The 22562-nt window shown below is 47.5% G+C and overlaps 1 protein-coding gene across 2 annotated transcripts in view; it reads right to left on the bottom strand.

The window, feature by feature from the left end:
- The window catches only part of LOC106742989 (Fanconi anemia group J protein-like), a 45549-nt gene that overhangs the window by 8472 nt on the left and 14515 nt on the right, over positions 1-22562 (bottom strand). The window contains exons 1-2 of one of the 2 annotated variants that reach the window (XM_014616419.1): positions 11484-11631; positions 1338-1376 (exon numbers count right to left, since the gene is read on the bottom strand). In XM_014616419.1, coding sequence (XP_014471905.1) covers positions 1338-1376; positions 11484-11535 — 91 coding nt within the window. In that variant the 5' untranslated portion in view covers positions 11536-11631. Of the gene's footprint in view, positions 1-1337; positions 1377-11483; positions 11632-22562 lie in introns of those variants that run through there. The other variant, XM_014616411.1, reaches the window with a different exon arrangement.

Genomic DNA, 22562 nt, shown 5'->3' with positions numbered 1-22562 from the left:
TTTAATATCTGCCCCCCCCCCCCTTTCCGAGTGTACGGCGATAATTAGTAAAAAATATCCCGCGCAACGACACTTGCAAAATTGTGCCAACTAAAGAGGAAATGATTTCGCTATTAAATTATAACATCAATTCGATGCACTCGATCACGTTGAGATGTGCGGGTCAGCTACGGTGATATTATTTCGAGGGCTCATGAATAATGGACAGCATATATTAGTGTTGCAAATGTAACATTAGTTACATTTGAATCGAAGATAATGATAATCATTAACCATAATTTACAAATAATATATGAGTTGATTGTGCCAGGGAGCGCAGTAATTTCCACCGAAGCAAATCCGCGTGCGGTCGCATGATCGCTAACGAACCGAAAACTATAGACTGCATTACGATACACCGTTAAATCACTTTTGCAACCCATCGTGTACTCTCGACAGTCACCAACTGTTCATCGATCGGTCAGAGCGTGCGTAAAATCGTGATTATGTCTTTTCTCGAAAAGAAAAAAAAAATATATATATACATATATATATACACCTCATGCGAGCAGTCACCACACTTCTGCCGGTTTCATCGGATTGATGCAAAAATTCGTTTCATTCTTTAACCGGTTCTTCGTGCAGAAATTCCCGAATTTCTACGAATTGCAGCTAACGGAGAGACGGCGGTTCACCAAACAAATCGGCGTATACTTAATTGATTGATCGTATCTTGAAATAAATAAATGTTAAATGTGTGTATTTTGATTAAGAAACGAAGTGAACTTTTGCATCAACCCAAATAGAAGCGAGTTAAAAATTAGCAGAATTAAAATTCTCCAAGATACTAAATGTTACTCTGTCCTCGATAACATCGAGAAAACCTGTCAACATTGAAACTTACACCAATGCGAACACCGTTTTTAACATGAAAGTTCTCACAAGAATCCAATTTTTCGTTCGCGCCATTTCACAGGCAGATGCTAGCGAACCGGGATGCTGGGTTAAATATCATAACTGCAGCGGGTCTTCGCGCTCGAACGACTCGAATTATGTTACATAATATTCGCTTACTTGCTCTTCGAGTATCGCTACGTACAATGGAGGCAGGCACCTGGAAGTTCGCGCAGCGTTTGGTTTCGTTCAAGGTACATTGTATCGACCAAACCATACAGAACTGACGGAGATCTTTCTCCCGAGTTACCGAGCAACGTTTTCATTACCAAGCGCATCGTGATCTTAATCGACACGTGACACGTCGAATGTGACGGATGAATTTTTCACAGGTGACAAACACGCTAATCGATCGAATAGCTGACGAGAAACGATAAAAGAAAAGTACTTTTCAATTGACTCACCCATGTCCATCGATTGATTCAGATCCGCGCTAATCTTTCCTGAAACAAAAAGTGTTGAACATTATTACAGATCAACTACGAATTCCTGAGACGACAATCGAAAACAACCGAAGATATGTGGTGATCCTTCGATAAAAAGAAATTTTGCTTTTTTCCGAATTATTTGACGGATACCAATGTATATCAATTTAAATAAACGCTAAAAGTATGATGCGAGGTTCTACGTATTGTAAATTTTATTTAATACTGTTTCCCGTATTGAAAAAACCAACGATTCCGGTTCAAACTTTTCCCTCACGGCACAGAAAGATCGTTTACGGAGGACAGAAATTGATTTCTGATACAAGGAAATCGTGGGGTTAAACGTCTGCCACGACTTAGCGGTGGAAAGCACATTGGAACGGAATGAAAATTACCGCGCGCGAACCGCGCCCCCCGACGCGGGGAAAAAGGAAATAAAGGCGAGGAAAAAAATCCCGAGGGCAACGCCGGCGCGCTGAAAGAAAAAAAAAAGATCCTCGCTAATAGGCATTATATTTTTCGTTCTCCACATCGCGAGAGGTAGACGGATTATGGGCCTGTCAACGGTCTAATAACTGGTTTAAGACCCGCTCCGCATCTGATACGGGAAAAGGACCCCTTCTTATACAATGTGCGCATTAAATACTAATCGTAATGCACGCCAGCGCGATCGCAATATAATGGTACCGAGGTAGGCGATCTCGTGTATATAGCGGCTTCAAAGGTGCCGACATAAAAAAAAAAGGGAGAGAGAAAGGAAAAGAGAGAAACGAGAGAAAGAAGGAGGAAGTTTCGAGAGACGTGCGATCACTTTCGCGAGAGATTTCCGCGACTGTTTATTCCATAAAAATTATCCGATCCCCGCTGAAAACCAGAGAATTACCTACGCGGAGTTTCCCCCATGGATTCTCCATTTTTTAACTTTAGAAATCTCATATCGGGGGAAACAAAGGGTAATGTAGAGAGCCTGCAGCGGATAATAGCATCAGCTATTGCTGATTGCTGCGAGCTCACTGCGCGTCGCACTTTCTGCAGAGAGAATAGGAAAATCATGCCCGGCGTTATCCGTTCGCACTGTACCCGTTATTAAAATAGCGCCTTCGTATTTGCGATCGCCACGAGGCCATCGGCCATTTTCTGTCGCCGTATGGCGATCCCGGCGTCGGTCGGTTGTTGCAATTTCCCCCTTGCTCGCCCCGGGCGCGCTCTCCCTCCAAAGGGGTTGCTCAGGGGTGATGTTCCTCCAGTAAGGGGCCGCAGCACAGAGGGTTCATCTCTCTCATGCGAGGCGGTTGGTGGCACGGAATTTCACCCCCGTGGGGTCGACCGCGGAGAGAGATATCCCAGCATATTATCCCTCGGGAAGCCGTGTAATGAAACCGTTCCGGCACCCCCGTGGCATTATTCCCTCGCCAATATAACCTACCGCCCTGCGTAAGAATATAAGGTGCATGATACAAGGCGCAGCTGCATGTCGGCATCGATACGCCCCCTCTTTTATGCGTGTCGTCCCTTAACGGAGGATAAACAGGCGAGAGAAAGAGAAGGAGAGAGCGAAGAGAGGAGGAAGAGCGAGAGAAAAGGGAAAGCCAGCAGCGGCAGCGTCATTAAGAAAACTCCCGTGCGCCGTGTCAACCCTTCCTCACCCCTTCGAAAAATCGGCCGGTCGGCATTTCCTGGAAATTTCTCGCGAAAGAACTGCACGGGATGAGCGATATTGCAGATTTCACGGAAAGAATCCGTGGGGTGTTCGAGATGCGTCGCACAGATTATTGTACGTACGAAAATGAAGTATGAGATATAATCGCGTGCAGACGTACGTGTGTGAATTCAATACACGATTCAAGATGAAGGGAGACGCGGTGGAAGAGCGGCAAGAAAATGCGCCTTTAATATATACGCGACACGGAATTTTATAGTTCGCCAGACGCACTTGAGAGTCGATGTTTTATCTAGTTTGCGTTTAACGAGGACGGGTCAGTGGTAGGAGGGAGAATAGCGTATCATGGGCGCCGTTATTAGTGAATCTGCACAGCCATTTCACCCTCTCGCAACCATCGTACCAGCTGGCATTTTTCGATGCTTTCGCCGCATGTTCGCATGGACAAGATAACGAGGTATCGCGTGTCGAAAGATGAGGATGGTACTTTTTCAAAGCGACAATACGCGTACCATGCATGAGAGTTACGATTCTCAACCGGATACACGCGTCTGGCGCGTATGGAATGAAGAAAAATAATCATTCATAATCGCACATCTTCCCCTTCCTCCTTCCGTACGTAACTTACAAAGATAACCGAGGAAATTTCCGAAGCATGCGTCTCGAATATTGTTGCGTCTGTTAATGACACGAATAAAATATCTTTAGATGTGAACACAATACTTAGTCGTGCGCGCACAAGAGAAAAAGATTTTCGCACAGAGAGACGACTCGTGGGAATACCAAAAATATATATCTCGTATAACGCCATATCCTCCTGAGCTTTTTACACGGTAATACATACGTTGTAAATACATATGAAAAATTTCTCATATAAATGTAATTTTTTTTTATAATGCATTCGAGTTGCATCTTGCGTTTCGTCCGCGCTTCATTTTTTCTCTCTCTCTCTCTCTCTCTCATCCGTTCCACTTGTACACAGACGTATGATACCGTCTCGCCCATTTTCCCGTTACTTCGTATTCTCATGCCTGCTTTTGATCGAATAATCGCCAATGAATGCGACAGGAATCATTAACATCTGATTAATATCTGCGCACACAAGCAGCGCGTGAAACATTGATAACGTGAATAAATAATCATCGTGTGCGAGCTGCGAACGACGGGTTCGTCCACGTTTACCGAACAACGTATTCACACAGTCCTTTCTCCCCGTCTCCCCTCTTTTCTCGTTGCTCCTCTTTTCACGATCTATCGTCATTTGTCAATAAATATCGTCACAATCTCCACGGAACTCGGGGAATATCGAAATCGATCCAGCTTCGGCGCACGAGTGTTATTCTTTTACCTCTATGATCCTCTTCGCCGTTGAATAGCTCTCCGCCAAACAAATAAAACTATCTGTATTACTTCTGTCGTGTTGCCACGCACACGTGTGTGTGTGTGTTCGTGTCGCTTTGAAGTAGAAATAATAACGACGAATGTGACCGGTTGTGATTGAAACATCCTCTGCAAGCAAGGGTCCTTTGCACTTAATAACGTAACTCTCTTATCGTGTGATTAGTTATCTTGTCGCATAATGCCTAATCGGAATATTTACGTCGCGGATTGCGAGGGAGAGAGAGAGAGAGAGAGAGGGGCTACCTCGGCGTTTAGCGTCGGCACATTCTTTCGGATCGTTGACTTCATCTGTTAACGAAACGTCCCGCGGCAAACCGCTCGCGCACAGAGAAATGGGGCCCGCTTTTCGAAGGCCCTATATGAGAGGGGCAGCTTTCGATTCATCGTACAATAATATGACGGAAACGTCAGTCAATTAATAAGCATAACGAACCTGACTAATTTCCGCCTTTGTTCGCCTGTGCGGCCCTGGATGGATGAATAAGTGGCCATTATGTGTAACGTGTGTATGTGTGCGTGTACGCGGCCTTTATGATTGGTCAGATCCGTATCACGACAGCCGGTTCCGCTTTAGCATCGAGCCGCGGCGCGACGAAGCCTCGTGAACCTTTTTTTAACCGCGTGCACGTGCCGACGGGATATCGTTTTCGTTCTTGATCCTACCGTCGCCCTTTCCGCCCATTCCGTCGACTCGCGGACGCGTTTTTTTTTTTTTCGTGACCTGACGCCTACATCTTCCGCTGCATCGCGACCGCGATGGCGGAGATAGAATGAGAAAGAAGGGGGAGAGGGAGAGAGGGTGGAGCGAGAGAGGTGAGGCAATACCTCAAAATCTCGGAGAATCCAGATGTGCATATTTACCACTTAATTTAACAGATTGAGGATTATTGATTTAATTATATCCACAGCTGCGATTGCTGTTTGATTAATCCGACGATTACACGCGCAACACACAACCGAGATAGAAATACGTGTGTATTGTAACAACACAAACGTGGAAAGTACATGATCGCGGGCGACGCTCGTTGCGAGATCGTACGAGAAAAATGGGACAACCCCGATCGGGATTGCAACGTCGAGGGAAATTTTATGGTCGCGAAATGCATGGAAAAATTTCACCGGGGAATATTCGAAAGTGTAGAAAATCGCGGAAAAAATTGCAGTTCCAAAAATGAGTATTTCATGCGAATACGAGTCGCGCATTTTTATATTCATGGAAATACGCAACACGCTAGGTGAGAAGTCAATGGTTACCCGCCGTATGGTCGCTACACCGTCGCTGAATTTTCATTGTGCGATTGAAAAATATTTTCATATATTTCAGAATACGATTAAACATTTTTTATCATATCTTCCACGTTTTCCGAGCTTTTAAAGTTTCATTTACATTTTACGCAGTGTCTGTGAAAAACTCGTAATACAAAGCATAAGCCTGAAATATTTTACAGAATACACCGAGAGAGAGAGAGAGAGAGAGAGAGAGAGAGAGATTGGAAAATTTTCGCAAGCCAATAACAGCAAATTGTTCCGCGAGAAACACCGAATATTCCTTAAGTGATTGATAAGTAAACTTAGTTTAGCATATCACGGAAACAAATAACGGCGATTTTTATTATCGAATTCCAACCCATGGACCGTAACACACCGTGAGCGAGTGAAAATCAAATAATAAACGTTAATCCGTTTAATTGAAGCACCCCCGTTCCGCACATCGCACGAGTATTATTTCTATTACCCTCAACGGTAACGACCGTCACACATAGGTGAACCAAACAAAAATCGCCCCGGCGTCTCGGCGTCCGATTAGTCGAAAACTTTTCCGTGACACTTGCGGCAGACAGAAGGAGTTAAAAATTTCGCTGAAGGATCATCGCGCTTTAAGCGTTTTCATTTCGCAGCATTTCTCCGGACGCGAAAGGCCGCAGAAAGGAAAAAAAAAGCAGCAGAAGGGGAAAGGTTCGCGATGGCGTCGTAGGATCCGTTGCTGATTGGACGCTGGCAAGGGTACGCATTTTTAGCCACCCTTCGGATCTGCCCTCATTGTCATTTTAATTTTGATCCCCTCGGGGGCCAACGGGAGGGTGGGGCGTACCAGGGGGATGCTATAGAAGCTACGCACCCTTAGCAAGATTGGCTTGGCGACGCAGAAACTGGTTACAGTGGGGACACGGTGAAACCGGACCGAGCGTGTCTTCGAGAAATACGTAGATGGTGCACGGAGAAAATATTGTAGTAAACATTACCACACAATTTTATAACGCTAGACCGGAGTTATGACTGAAATTGTTATGCGTGTTGCAATCTTTAATGTGTACACATGAAATACATCACTAAAGATTACAAGCACGCATCATAATTTCAGTGAAAATTATGGTGAAGAAGAATTTTGTGATAATCTTTATTACAATATCTTCTGCCTGTAAAAGAGTTTTAAGTTTAGAGATGTTATTATGGCCCAAGATTTCGTTTATCTATCAATGTCGGTATTTCTTCGAAATACTTATGACGCAGCTTTGTATCCTTCATAACACGCGTGAGGAGACATTTCTCGTGCGATGGGAGTCTTTCGTATTATGCGATGCATAAATTATCTGTTTAAATATATAGTCAGCGGCGAAAACATAGCAACACACTTTGCAATCTGATAAATTTCAAAACAGGTGAGAATCGCGTGAGAATCTCGTGCGGAGTACTTTCGTCTATTCGTAAAAAAAGAACGTGTCGCGACTTTTATGTCGTCGATTATATATGAATCAAATACTAAACCATCCCCGCTGTTATCCGCAAGCGTTATCTCTCCCTCGGTATTTCTTCGCTAATCTCTACTTCTGCGACTGTGTGTATCGCGGTAACTAGCACTCGGATATAAACGTTCCATCAATCGCCGATATGAGCTCACGGGCGATCGAATATCGGCGTCGATCAAGCGGCGGACAGGTCGTCTTGAAAACGAGCGAGAGGAGCTCCCGATAAGAGTTGAAACGGATTAAAAAGAAAAAAAAAAGGAAGAAGAAAGACAGACAGCCGGCAGGAAAGAGAAAATAAGGTAACAAAAAATGTCGGAGAAGTAGGAAGAGGGTGGCTAAAGGGTGGAAAGCGGCGGCGGCGGAGGATGGGTGCCTTTCATACCTCCTCCTCTTCTTCCTCTTTCTCCTCCTCCTCCTCCTCTCGCCGAGGTTTTCCGCAGGAAGAGCACAACCCCCGGCTGCGTGTGACAGCCATTTTAATTCCGAGCCCCGAGGGGGCCCCTGATTTTCATTCCCCATGATGGAACATCACCCGCCTGCCGCCCCTGCATCCCGCTTCGTCCCTCCGCCTCATGCCTCCTCCTTCTCCTCCTATGCAGCGAAAAAGCTTTCAGACCGCATCGCGAGCGCACGAGGGAGCTCGGATGAGCACCGTGCTCGGCGCCGCGTCGGCTATCTTGGCTGTCGCATCGCGAATCAAATAAAAGCTCCGGCTGGCTGGGGGGATGAACTGTCGTTTAATTTCGGGAAGAACTCCACCGAGGCGCTCGAGGGCTGCTCACTTCCCGCAAGGCGCTATTATCGACTACTAGCCGGCGAAATTCGGCTGATGCCGGCCACCTTATTTCCTAGCCTAGGTATGAGGGCCAAGCTATAAGGGGAAAACGCGGTATGCGCGTCAAGCGTAACCTAGCGCGAAGACCAAGGTAATGCACCAACCCGATAGTTCGTGTCCGTAAACACGGGGTAATTTTCGTAGAAATATATTTCTTTAACGTCTCACGTCGACGTTTATCGCTGCGAGCGCGAGTGTGTACGATTTAATCTTTAATTAAAAATAACGAAACCGAATGAAAAGATACGTATATGTTCATTATGTTTGCGTATCCGAACTTCCTTCTCAAGTTCTTCGCGTCGGTCGCGATCCTTTTCAGGAATACCATCGATTTTTCAACGCTTATACCCCGTCGATGACGAGGAAAGTCCTCGTGAAAGAGTGGTCTCTCTCTGCGCGGTACTTCATCGTCATCTCCTTCTTTCCGCCCGGCGAGCTAATACCGGCCGGGGGTGGACGCGCACGCGAAAATTGCGGCTTTCTTCGCGTTCAGGCAGGTGCCTTTTTCCGCGGCCGTGCCGTACGGCGGGCCACGCGATATCTCGCTGCAACATCGCGCACCGTCTTTTTCCCTCATTATCTTCCGTCCGAGCCCGCGGCACCACCGTCGCCGTCGTCGACATCGTCCACCCCCGTCCACCTCACCGCCGCTCACTCACTGACTCACCGGGGGCGTCTAATAATGTCGCCAGCCAGCCGTTCCACCCCCAACTCAACCATCTCTCCCCGTCACCTCCGCCCCCTCCCCCACGTCACCGGATGAGCGGCTGTGGAAGGCGGCCGGGGCGTTGGGGGTGGCGGAGGGCCGCGCCATATCTGCCGCCGACAAAATGAGCCTCGCTTAGCCGGCCACCCTCTCCGAGCCACCCCCGACACGCCAACCCCTCCGGTCGTGGGTGAAGCAGCGAGAAAACGATTCGCGCCACCGGCTAGATATCCCGGCGACGAAGTTTTGCGTAGAACCGCGCAGGGAACACATTGTCCCGGCTCGGGCCATTGTTTCGTTTCTTGGCGCACGAAATGGTAGTAAACGGAGCGTTTCCCCCGATCGTGCTGAAATGACGAATAATTCCGGGACTTTCAATTATCGCTGAACACGCACGCGCAAAGCTCTCGCGTCTCTCGTGTTCTTCAACTACGCACGAATTTTACAATTCAAATTCAAGAATGATCTCCGAAACGATCGAGGAATTAATATAAGCGAAGCGTTTCCTCCCTCTTCATGATTAGACGTACGAGATTAAAGCTCTCCCGGAGCTCAGGATTAGGATGAGACTTGAAAGAAATCAGTTTATTGTAAAAGCCCATCGCGAGTTTCGCGATCGAGCAAATAGATTTTTCGAACGATAGGAGACGACGCGGGGCTTAGATTCGGAGGATTATTTGAAAATCGAAACTGGGTTATTGAAACTTCGTTTCTACACTCGAATCCGTCAGTAAAACGATACCTCGTCCATAGATATATTCGATTGAATATCGAAATACGTTAGAATACGCGCGTATATTTAGCAGAAATAGATTATATTCCCGCCGGGTCGCCACGGCATTTCTCTTTTGTTGTTTTACCTTTTCCACTCTGTTAAATTAATTATCGGACGTTTATCGCGCGCTTATGTTTTACAAGGCACCGCGGATAATTATAACAATTTTAACCATGATTTAAAAATGACATTTTCCAGGACGACCGATACGCGAGATCGTAGCATCCAATTGTGGCTTTGTATCAGCGCGGCGCGACGCGGCGCAGAATATGAAATTAATTAATTTCATAATTCATAAGCAACTGCATGTAATAATGCATAAGGTTGACGTAATATGCCCTAACCGTAACGTTGCTACCTCCAAATGGCATAATTATATACGCGATAATTTTATTATTTGTAATTACGAGTATATATCGACGTTCTGTATCTGCGCGTTCGAATTAAAACTACCATCAAATATAAATCGCTCTCTCGTCATTTACAAGGAAAAGATGGCGAAGGGAAAATCCGACGGAAGACACCCTGTATATTGCGTGATCGCGATACCGTTACCAATCAATTGCGGTATTACGGTATTGTGAATTTCACGAAATTACTTGTCGCGAAATATGCTTGATTTTCATCGAGATTCGGCTCCGCTCCGAAAACGCGCTTCTTCTAGCGTTCTGCGGGCGCGGGGAAACTTTTTTCCCGTACTGTATCTTGACTTCCGAATCGCTGGTTCTCGCCCGGCAAAATGCACGACCAGCCGTCGAACGCAACTATCAAGTAGCAATATCCTGGAGCAGACACGTGCAACCGCGAACAAAGCATTCCGATTCCAGAGATAGTGATCAAAGTAACTCCGTTACGTGGCTCGCGGTGCCCCGGCGCAGATCTCACGCTGCGAATGCAATTTATTGTTTCTCACTCGGAAACCCGGGCGCAACCCGGGCCACCGAGAGCGACTTGTAATCGTCGATGATCAAGTAGCAATTAGAGAGGCCCCGGCAAACGGATCCCCCCGCTGGGGAAATGGGAGCTATGGAAGTCTACCCGAATGAATCACCCCCATGGACCACGCTCGACTTCATGGCGCGCGGAATGCCGTGTGCAAATATGGCCGCTGGTTAAGTCCGTGCGGACGGATCATCGCGCTGAAAATTTCATCAAGTGTCTGCGCATTCAAGTGCGCACAGTTTCAGCATTATTTCGAAAATTAATGTAAGTCGAATTTCGATAAGGCCACCGCGAGTGTTCCGATCGCGAAATGTCGATTTGCACACGCAAAGTTCCAACCTTCGTCCCCCTCCTCCCTCCCTCCTTTTTTTCTCGAAACTCTCTTTTTACTCACTGCCCGTTCGTGGATCGGTATACAGGGTGTCATAGATTTTTTTTCTAGTGGTCCCGTCGAGGAGCTATTTTTTATCGTTTCGCCGCATCGTGTGTAAATTTCTCCCAATGTCGAAGTTACACTCGACATCGCACGCGAACGTGTAATTCTAACTTTCTTTTCTCGTGTGTACCGTGTATGTCACGAGCTGTAATAGTTAGTTACGTCACTATGTTATTATTACGTTATGTTAAAGCTCAGCTTGCAGATCGGGTAACTACATTTACCGTTAAACGCGCGATCAGGTCTACCCCCCGTCGTGCGTTACGTAGTTTTACAATTCGACGGATTTATCGGCGTCGCAAAAAAATATTGATCTAACTCTCGCGTGTGTGCGATATTCACTTGTATTCGAAATTCGTCCGAACGATTCGCCCGACCGCGGCCATTTCGATCGAACAATTAATTCCGACGCGACTCTGTACGATACGGCGAAAGCTGCTTCCTATTTTAAAGTTTGCGCTATTGAAAAACGATGCATAAATAGCGAGACATGTCGCGGGGCGCGCGAATGTTCGATATCTGTGTGAACGAAAGTGCAGTTTGCCGGGGCGCGAGTTAGACAGGGAGTCTCTCAGATTGGATCACTCGGTAGATTATTTGGCTTTATGGTGCGGGGAATATACTATGCCAATATGACGTGGAGGGCTTGTTCACAGCGAGGGTGGTGGTAGCCATGGTAACGGCGGCACCCGCGAGTGTCGGCTCCAACGCCACCAGAATCCCTCATCTCCCTCCTTGCCCAACCACCCTCTGTGCCGCCACCCCCCGCCGCTGCCGCCGCCTCTTGCTCGAACCTCCCCTCTAACCCTCCCGCCGCTATCCAACGCCAGCAAAGCCGCCTCTTGCCCACCCTCGTGCCAGCGTCAGCACCCTTCACTCGTCCTCTCTCTCCCTCCGCTGCGCCAAGGGGTGAAAGCCGTTTTGTAACATATACCTGCACATGTACGGCATATATACATATACATGTATATATGTATGTATATACATTAATTGTTTATATGCACGTGTAGATGCGCTTGTACATATGGAAAAAAAGGCATATATATTGTTTTTCATATGGATATATGTGTATAATCGCGAACGGACGCGCGCGCACGTGTGTGTGTGTGTGTGTGTATGTGTGTGTACACGTACAAACATAGGCAAGCAGAGTATCTACCGCCTCCACGATCAATATGGTGGACAGACGCACCGACACCCTCCAGGGGAAGGCCAACTCGATTTACGAAATTTCGTCCTTCCCTCGATTCTGCTCGGCTCTTTTTTTCGGCGGACGCGACGCCGCCGGAGGATGGCGTCACGAAGGGTCGACTCGATTGCAGAGGGTGGAGCTTTACACGATGGGAATGTATTNCCCCCCCCCCCCCCATGGCGGTGTACGTTCGAAGTGTATCGTTGACTTATTCACGTACGTATCTAAAATACAAGATGTAACAAATGTATATTTCTCTCTCTCTCCCTCTCACATTTTTTCCGAGAATTTCAAAAACAACCATGCGCGAAATCTAAGAATCGATCCATTTTTCGCGATAATATATCATTAAATCACACACACACAAACTCTTTGCGTAGCGCTAAACATCCATCTGTGAAAGTCACTTGAAGACGGATTATTGAAAATGAGCTGCCAGGCGAATTGTTAGATCCATCGTTAAACGTGGAAGTGAAACCAGCCGTTGCGAGAGGTACGAAATAAAAATTTGTATTGAGAACGAATCGCCGCATTAAGTCGATCACGCTATGTACGCGCGATTGATGGGGGCTGCATGGGAGGTAGATAAACGAATCGGCATATGAAAACGGATAGATCGCGATTGATGGGATCTAAAGAACCCTCGGGGAACTTTTGCGAAGCGTTTAGTTACATTCGCTTCCTCTTTTTCCGGGAGTAACTACTCGATAAAAACAAACCGGCGCCGCCGGTCGCTCCGGGCTCGTTACGATGCTGCTACGTCCAATTGATGTCATCCGTACAAACGGAATTACGAGTTTACTTGTTACACGATCTTTTCGAAAAGCGTCGACGCGCTGTTTGTTACGATTTCTAGCGTTTCTATATCGAGAGACCAGGCGTTTGCGAATGGCAATCTTACACAACCGATTCCACATCCATCCGTGCCACCGGTGGCTACAACCCGGCCAACGATCAATCTCGCGACGTTACGTACCGTGATGAAAATGTCGAAAAATATTTCTAAATGGAAGTCTCGGGACTTCTCGAAAGAGAGAGACACACAGAGAGGATAAATTCGAGTGTATTATTTGCATTCGATACGCGATCAATACGATTGACGACCCGCGTAATTTACGAAGGGCTTTAAGTAGGGCCAAAAGTAGTAATATTTAATACGCGTGCAGAGAAGAGAGATTTAATCTCAGATGATACTGGAAGATGAAATTTCGGTGAAAAAGTTGAGAATATTCGAAAACTGTGTAATTACATGCCTTACAGGTTACGAGTCCTTCCGGCAAGAAGCGTTTCTCACGGAGAAGCGTGAAAAACTAATTTCGACGCTTTACACAATTCCGTGTCTCCTCACTTTGCATACGCTTGCAAACTTAACAAATTGATTTCAAATAGCTTCGCACAAAGCAGAAACTGGATCGCGCCGGTTATTCCCGTAGCCGCGAGAATTATTGTCCCGAGTTAATTACCGTGGGAACATTACGCGGTACGCGGAAGTTAATAAAAACTTTCGAAGCGCGAATAAACGCAGGTTGCCACGTGAAAGTATGACGCGTAAATACATTACAATTTTCCGCGTTTCGCATCCAATTTATTTATTATTGACCGGTGCCGGTATTAATGTCCGCGTTATGTTTATTCATCAGTAAATTATCGGGCGAGCGTCCAATTTATTTTTCGTGCGATGCATCTCCCTCTGCAATGTATCCTTATTTAATACCGCGCTCGTACGCGCATCTGCACGATGAAAAAAAGATCGCGCATGAAAATATTCCTGTGACGTCTCGGTCATCGGCAATTGTTCGTGTTTATCGGCTTAATCAAAATTAATATCTAATATCGGATATTTCGAAGCAACGTCAGAAAACAATTCTGTCACATGAAAGTCACGAGTAATAATAATAATAAACGACTTTATCAGTCACGGCAAGTGTGAGTACGCTAAATTGCTAGAAATCAAAACGAAAATAGTAACCAAACGAGGAAGCATCGGCATTACTGTTATAACTACCTAACCTTAATCAAAACCCCCAAAAATAACGTGACATAATTAAATTAAATTAAATCAATCAAATAAGATAGAAAACTGGACGAAAAATAATGTGATATAATTAAATCTCAACAACGAAATCTCAACGCACGCGGTTAGATGTAGGAGAGGACACAAAGCAGAGATCTCTCCGTTTCCTCACACTGACCTCCGATTTCGTTGTTTACACAAGCGAACAAAATTTAGAAAATAATTCCCGCTCACATTGTACGGCGCTAAATCCCGCCGAGAATACGCCGAGAAAGATTGTCACACGGTGTGACACGGTGCAACGCAAGCAATAACATAGAAGAGCTATTATTAATGGTCCGCTTAAATTATATCGGCGACGGCGGAAAGTTCAGGTGTGCAAACAAGCCCGCGGCAAAAGTTGCCAAAAGCTCGGCGCTGCACTCGGATTTAATCCTTCGCCCGTCGGCGATTTCGTTGATTTTCAAAACGCCACGTTGCCCCTCGGCGGGGCACGCCCATGAGAAGTAAGATGGATCTGTCGATACATCGCCTGAAAGCGCGCAGCTTTCGATTTTCAGTTACGGCGATTGCGTTTTTAAACGTCGGCACGGCTGACAGTATTTGCGTCGCCGAGAGCGAGAAGAATTTTATTTGCGCTACCCGTTCCCATCCTCTTCCTCAAAATAGAAACCTGCCGGGATATATTCGCCGATATAAAAGTGAGCGGTTTAACGCGTGTCCGATTTTCAAAATAAAAAAGACGCGCGCCGTAACCCTTCGTTCCGAGTTGTTGTTTCAACAAAAAACGCACGCCGAATATATATCCGATCACGGCGCTCAAGAATGGTAAAAGTGCGACATGTGCGTGTTTGCGTGTCGCACGATCGGTGACAATTGTCGAAGGGAGGGGGGAAGGCTATTAACATTAAAAATCGGAAGGAACGCGCTCGGCTCTGGAGAGCGGATTTCCTTTGCGGAACGAAGTCAGACGACGAAGGGGCGACAGTTGGCCCTTTGAGATTCGGATTATTCGTCAGCGGCGAGTGGGCAAGCGTTTCGTCGGCTTCTCCGGTTTCAATCGTCCGGCCGCTTTCAATGCCCAACTTTTTATTATCGCGCGCCCGGAGACCGCGCGACAATGAAAACTCGCAAGAAGTAGAAAATATGAATCGTCAAGATTCGCTCGTGGCCTATCAATTTCCCCTTGAGGAAACGTCAGAAATATGCCCTATTCATTGTTGAACGGGCAAATGTGAAGAGGTGCCGTCGATTTTGCCGGAGCGACGTGTCCGTCGTCCTTCGAAATTTCCCGGCAATTACCGGCGGTGATTTCAATCGCCGTCTCGTGAAAAACAGAAAAATCTTCCCACTTCCACCGAGGCGCGCGAATACACGGACGTGCGTGTGTTCGTTCGCTGCGCGTGTATAGCGTGGGTTTATGAGCGAGAATCCTTTCGTAAAAAGTACGCGAGAGCATCGCGCGCGCTTCATCGCGGACAACGTAAAATATTAATATCAGCAACGATGTAAAAACAAGAGAGAACTCCCGTCACATAATTCGCCGCGCGCAAATTATACCGCGATCATGGTAAAACAGTTATCGTGCGGTAATTGACTGTTTCACGCATGCAGAATGAATTATTGTCGGCGGTCGGAGTACCGCATTGTTATATTTATATTCCGACCGCAAAAGCTGTACAATTAATAGAGACCATTAAAATTTAATCGCGCATGGCGAGACAGAATGAATAAAACAAGCTGTAAGCAGTAACGCTCTCCTCGCGGCGGCCAGGAAGCAGCAGCCGAAGTAACGCGAGCGCGCGAACAAATCCCACCCTTCCGAGGCTCGGACGGTGATCATTACGCGACTTATAATTAGGCAAGGATTACATTAATCCTTGGGCCGGCCGCGCCGGCAGGTCGTTCACCCGCCTCGGACATCGCGCCCCACGCTTATAAGCCCCGTCGTCGTCGAAGCGCATCGATATTTCACAAACTAACGGATTCGTTTAAAATGACCGGCGGCGCATTGATTACCGTGAACTCACTCACACTTTCGCCCCCGTTTATAATTAATTCTTATGAACCGTGCGGCGGCGCGCGCACACACTGGCGTTGTCGTATTTAAATTATAAACCACCAGCGCCGCGCGCAGTTAATCGCCAGCATTAAAATTCAATTGAGTGTGGGAAGGGACGAAGTTAATGGGACGCCCTGTATGCGCCGCCACACGCACGCGACACATAAACACGCGCACGATGCGCGATCACATGCAGGCGCGCGCACACTGGCATAATCAGACACCCTCGCACGTAACGAGAGCCTCTAGGAAACATAAGGGATCTGATAGGCTTCATAGAGTGCCGCGAGGCTTTGATTGGTCAGCCGGCACGTGCACGCGCGCGTAAAGCGGTGTACGGCTGGTTGCATTACTAATTCCCGGCTTTGGGCTTACGTGTATCCCCCATCCGGATCCCATCTCAATCCACGGTCTGCGTCCATCTGGGCCAAATTCGAGCGTAGCCTCATCGCGTTAAGCCCATTACACGCGCTCCCGTTGCGAGACGCGCCAGCGTCGTACGTAATTAATTCCGTCGCCGTAATTTACGCACCGGACGTTACATCTCGTACATTCTCGCTCGCGGCTCGATGGATTCTCGCGACGCCACGAGAGTGAAGATCGAGAAACCGTAGACGGGTTCGCAGAGGCGAGTGACTCCGCGAGTTCCATGCTGACCTCGAGTTCTCGCCCGGACGATCCGCGATCGTCAGGAAAATCGCCGGATCTACCTGACAATGGACAGTCAAACGCGGTTTTGGTCGAGGGAAATTTCTGACTACGAGAGCGAAATTTCGTTCGTGAGAATTAGAAATCCGGTCTCCTTCGACCAAAGCGCCATTTGGTTGTCCATTAGATCCGAATTCATTTTTCAGCGCGCTGCACAATTCCCGACGATGAAACTGACCTCGCGGATTCAGAGATCGGATCTCGCAAATTCGTTTACATTCCATTTTTTCTGGCAATTTTCTAGGCAGCACTTTCTTTATCAATCACTCCCGCTCATCGCTGATGCTACGACGCGAGCATCGCCCTTCGAGTCTGATGTTTTCTGTAAATCAAATTTATTGTTACGCGAATGAAGGATGAAAATGTCAAGGCAGGCGACGTCTCTTAATCGCGACTCGTTCGCATCCGTCAGTATCATCGTTACGTTCTCGCCTCGGTCTAAGTTTTCATTAATTTTTCCGTTATTCGCCAACGGCCTATTTGCGCTAACTGCAGTAGCATATAACACGAGGGCTTATTATCGCGATGGTGTAAGAATAGTCGCTTGTTTTCCTCGCACGCGCTCTCCTCGACGAGAAGAAAGACTCGTACGGGAGAACAGCGAAAGAAGCGCGCAGCTTGTTAGTAGTAACTTGTTAAGCGTATGCCACTTCAATAGAAGCTAGAAGAGTACTCCTCTCGCATCTTTCCTCTTTCTCGGAACGGAGTCGCGCGATGGAAAGATTCTCCACTTCTGCTCTCCACCTCTGTCGAGGGAAAAATATCTCGGGATGGAAGAGAAAGAGGGGGAGAGGGGGAGAGAGAGAAAGAACAAACTCGAGGTTGATGAAGAAGAAAACAGCGCCGGGAGAAAACAATGGGTGGAGGACCTTCGATACGAGCGATCTCTTTTTCGAAAAGCAGCCAATATCGCCGTTCTATCCGAGTCGAAATTTCGGCCTTATGTTGAACTTTTAATTGTACAATACAATAGGAGTTGAAATAGCAAAATAGGTTCAATTTCAATTCTAATAACATAATATAACCCTTGACTTAAATTTCCGTTTTCGTTGTTTCAACGTCAAAATAGGCTGTTAAAGGTAACATTAAAATTCAATCTGTAAAATTAAAGATTCCAAAGGGAAGTTAAAAAATCGTCAATATCGTCAAAATAGGTTTTTATTCATTTATAGACCATCTGAGTAAACGCAAATTATCTTTAAGAGCGTTTGAGTAGCATGAAAATTTCGACTCGGGTAGAGATCACCCGCCAAATCGAGGAATGCCCGACGAATCATACGAAAGCACGTCAACACTTTTGGCTACCAGATTCACCTTTCGAATGAATATTGCGCGCATCAATTCAGAGTAAGGTGCGTGATAACATCCATGACATCCATTGGTGTCCACGATAGTCAACGCGACAGATGAGCTTTTTGCACCAGACACGCCTCGCCCATCGGAATGCACAAAATATATTTATTGCAAAATTACTCGACTTATGTTCATAATATTTACACAATGTAATACGCGTATGAATTTCGATAGCAATTAGATCCGCACGACCGATTGTAATATATGCCGATAGTGGATGTTTACCGTCGGCATGACGGTGCATTATGTACTTTTGATGGTAACTGTACGCCACTTACGTGGCGAATATGGACACCACCGGTATACAGGACCCCCTACGGGGTTGACGATCAGGGTAAATATGGCCACTGTAATGGCGCCCGCACGACATTTCACTCTTCGACGCGTTAAACGCGCCGCCACCGTGATATTCCCTTTGTTTTTTTCCGGGTCAAGAATGAAAAAATCCCCGATGAGCTCTTCACAGATTCAGTACTGAATTTGCATGCATTATGTGAAAAAAGAAAGCACAGGCGGCGAGGGTAAACACAGTTCTGCGCGTATCAATGGTAATGCTCTACATAAAAAGGCAAAATCCATTGAAAATTCTTCTCACCGTCGGTCGGTGATTTTGAAATTCTCATTCGACTATTATCAAAATCAATGGGATCAAAATCTAGACTCCCCGCGTCGACAAATACGCGCAACATAGGCGCAAACATGCCGAGCGACCGATACAGTTTAAATACAATTTGTTGACGAAAAAATCTATCAACTGGGTTCCCGCAAACGGGCATGACGTGCAATTTATTTTCATTGTTAACAGTGCGGTGCGAATTGTTTTCATTTCGCGATCGGCAACTATTCTCCTCCGCTGCAAATAGTAATTCACGAAATCCCAGATAATCTGTACAGCTATAAAACTGCGAACGTGTATGTTTAAAAAATCGTACCGATTCGGAAATGTCCGACATGCCCTTTTATTTCCCCTCGCACGCTGAGAGACCACAGCCGACATCCATCGACGTTTTCGCCGTACGTGAAAAGTCGCTTATGTATCATAAGCAGCGCGCGGGTCAGCGTAACGTTTGCGCGCGCGAATTATTTCATTCAATTATTATTTCGACACGACCGCTCGAGCGAAAAAATAATCAAAAGCAACGAGTATCCGCGCCGGTGCTCGTCGTATTTGCGCGTCCCCGGGTCCTCAGAGGCCAGGACCGCCTTCCGATGTCCACGCGAGCCATCGACGGAGCTCCGACAAGCCGCGCGCGCGTCCATCCAATTAGAAACGAGCCCTGGTCCTCGACAACGTCCAGGATCTCGAGATCGATTTTGGTCCACGTGTACGTCCTCGTCGTCTCGCCGGACACTAGAAGGAAGGAAGGAGGTAACCTGTCTCTCGGTAGCTCGGGAAGGGTGTGCCGAGAAATCGAAAACCCTCTCCGCGCCGAGAACGGAGGAAGAGCGAGAATGGGACACGGCGGTAAGAGAGAATCGGAAGATGGATGAAAAGGTTCTGCAAAATCCTGCCAGGATTCTTCGCCCTGCCGCCTTTCTCCCCTCCGTTCCCTCCTTACCGTGGAAACGAAAACCTCCGCAGCGGACAAAGAACAAAAGGGGAACGAGGCTTGGGCGAGCTTCTCTCATAAAGGCACAAAAGTACATCTTCGAGCTTGGAGAGGCTGCCGACGAGGAAGATAGAAAAAGAGAGAAAGGGAGAGAGAGAGAGAGAGAGAGGGGGGNGGGGGGGGGGGGGGGGTGAGATAGAGGATAGAAGCGAGGGAAGGAGAACGAGAGCAGGGTCTTCTATCCTGCCACTCGCGGATATCTATTCGGTAAACAGACAGACAGATGGACAGACAATGATGCTCATCGCTCGATGGACAAAAGCGTCTATTGCGTAAACACTCGAACGGGACCTGACCCGGAGGCTGCTTCGTACGAGAGACAGTCGGCCGAGGGTGCCGAGGGAGAGGGTGGAACGTGAAATTCGTGAGGCACCACCGCGCGCGCAGCCTTCTCCTACCTTCCTTCGCTTCAAATTGCGAGGGTAAACCGGCCGGGAGAGAGGGAGAGAAAGAGAGAGAGAGAGAAAAAGAGAGAGAGGGAGAGTGTGTGTGTGTGTGTGTGTTACTCCTCTTACCGACTTCTTTATTCCCGCGCATCCGACAGTATTGTCGACGGCGGAGAGATTTCACGGCGACGATAGGATTCACGTAGAATCGGAAACCCAATCGTAGAAAAGTAGCGAGAAACGTCCCGAAATGAGAGGGGCCACCCGGTTTACTTGTTTCTCTTAGGATCCAATTTCGCGATCGAACCCGGGCTCGATTCGTGTGTGAGACTCTTTCGGAAGCCTTATAGATCGGCGATATTCTCATGGCTGACAGAACGAAGAGACGCGTATTGCGGAGATTCGTGCATCCGTTTCGTCCAAAGTGGAGTATCCGCGTCCCCAAACCGGGCTGTAACAGTGAAACGCGTGGTCTCTCCGAAACACGTCGCGACGTTTAGAAACTGTCCCGGTGATATTTTCAACATTCGCCGCCACGAGCGTCCCGAATAAATAATACTTCTAAGTCGTAATTGCCCGCAAATACCACCGTGAGGCCCGCTTCAATTACGCAATTAAAAGGGCACTTGGAGAAAACCTCGCGAGACGAACGGAACTACGTCGAGAAACGAGCACAGGCGCATCGTCGTCTGTTTGACTTGATTTTTCCCAGTGATCGAACGCATCGAAAATTATTACTTTCCCGGTATCCGTGGAGTCTCTCTCTCTCAGCGCTTCCGCATTACGAATTTACGATCTGGCGAAACATCGCCGTACGGATCTCTCGTGAGCGCACGGCGCGTATATTTAATTAAAGGAATTAGAAGAGCGAGATATACCGTCGGCTCGCTCGCCGGATTACGGCCGATCCCTTCTGCCAGCCGCATACACTACGGTACGTACCCTTAGAAGGATATCTATCCCATGAGACTTTTCACTCGTTCAGATTTCCCACCGAGATCATCAGGTCGTGGCTACTTCCCCCGCGATTCCCGCGGGGCGAGAAGTAAGTTAGCGAAATGAATCCCTCGCCGCGCCTTCCCGCGCGAGCGAATTAAAAGTTGCGCGCGTCGCGATTCGCACCACCGAAACGACGTATTGTTAATATACCGTGTAATTTCTCACGTACGACGACGATAACTTCGAGCGGCAAAAATATGTGGCCGAAAATCTTAACTCTCTCATGTGACAAAACCTGTAAATCTTCGCTCTCGATTCTTAACCTTCGAGAACCCTCGGAACTTTGAACTCTCAGCTCTCGCAAAGGCCACCGAGGATGATGTCACAGCTATGAAAGAAGACACGCCGATTTGTGTAAAGTGAAAAAACAAATATCCCATGTATTCACATGGTACACCTTCACAACTCTGTAACTCGTAAAAATACCCTGAAATATTTACGCAAACGTTCCCTCAGTGAAAACGCCGCATTTTCTTCCTTTTTTTACACGAACCCGCACGAACCTGGAACAAGGTTGCAAAATTATCCTCGACACGATTCTTCGTTAGTTACCCTTCTCAAGATCTAAGCGAATTTTCTTCGCGATATTCTCGCGGAATATTCAAATGAAGAGCGTCTCGATTGATCCTCCGGCGCCTATCGACGCGGCCAAATTAGTTTCGAAGCAGCGCGCGGCTTCTTAATGACTCGGCTTCTCGTATATTTCCGTTTTACACGGCGCATCCATACGGGGCGGGCGCGGAGGGGGAGGTCTTCGTTATCTCAAGAAGATCCTTCATTCCGGATTACACAAACGACAAAGGAATAAATTGTTTTCGAGAAATCTGCCGGGCACGGATCGGAGCCCTCGCTAATAGCGCTCTCTACCCGGCTCTCTCTCCTCCGTTCTTCCCTTCGTCTTTCTCGGAGGGTAGTGCGACGAGCGAGTAGTACCCCGCGTTAGAGGCGCCTCATCCTCCCTCTCCCGATGAACTGCCCTCCCCCTCCTTCGTTCTCGCTCTTTTTACCATTTTGCGCTCCCTCTCCCCTTCGGAAAACAGAAGCGAATAAGAGACCGTGCTCCGTAGTGAAGCGGCAAGAGCAAGTGTGCGAGTCGCAGGAGGGGCGAAAACTGCATAGAAAGGCGAAGGGAAAGAGGGCGAGAGCGAAAACGAGAGAGGGAGAGCTGCATCGCAACGAGCCTCCTGCATGTGCACCGTCGTGCGCGCGAATCCTGTCGCGAACGCGCTGTCGACACGTACGTGTACACGTATACACATCGGCGGAAGCGTACAGAAGCTCCGTCTCTTCTCGACGATGAGAACATGAAGCGAAGAGAAGGAGGAGGGGGGGGGGAGGGGGGAAGGGGGACAGAGAGGACAAGATAGAAGGGGGAAAG

Source organism: Dinoponera quadriceps, unplaced genomic scaffold, assembly GCF_001313825.1.
Source record: "Dinoponera quadriceps isolate SergipeBrazil2010 unplaced genomic scaffold, ASM131382v1 scaffold3, whole genome shotgun sequence".
In the NCBI taxonomy this organism is placed as follows: domain Eukaryota; kingdom Metazoa; phylum Arthropoda; class Insecta; order Hymenoptera; family Formicidae; genus Dinoponera; species Dinoponera quadriceps.
The sequence above is the reverse complement of the archived record's forward strand: the minus strand, read 5'-3'. Positions and strand labels throughout refer to the sequence as shown.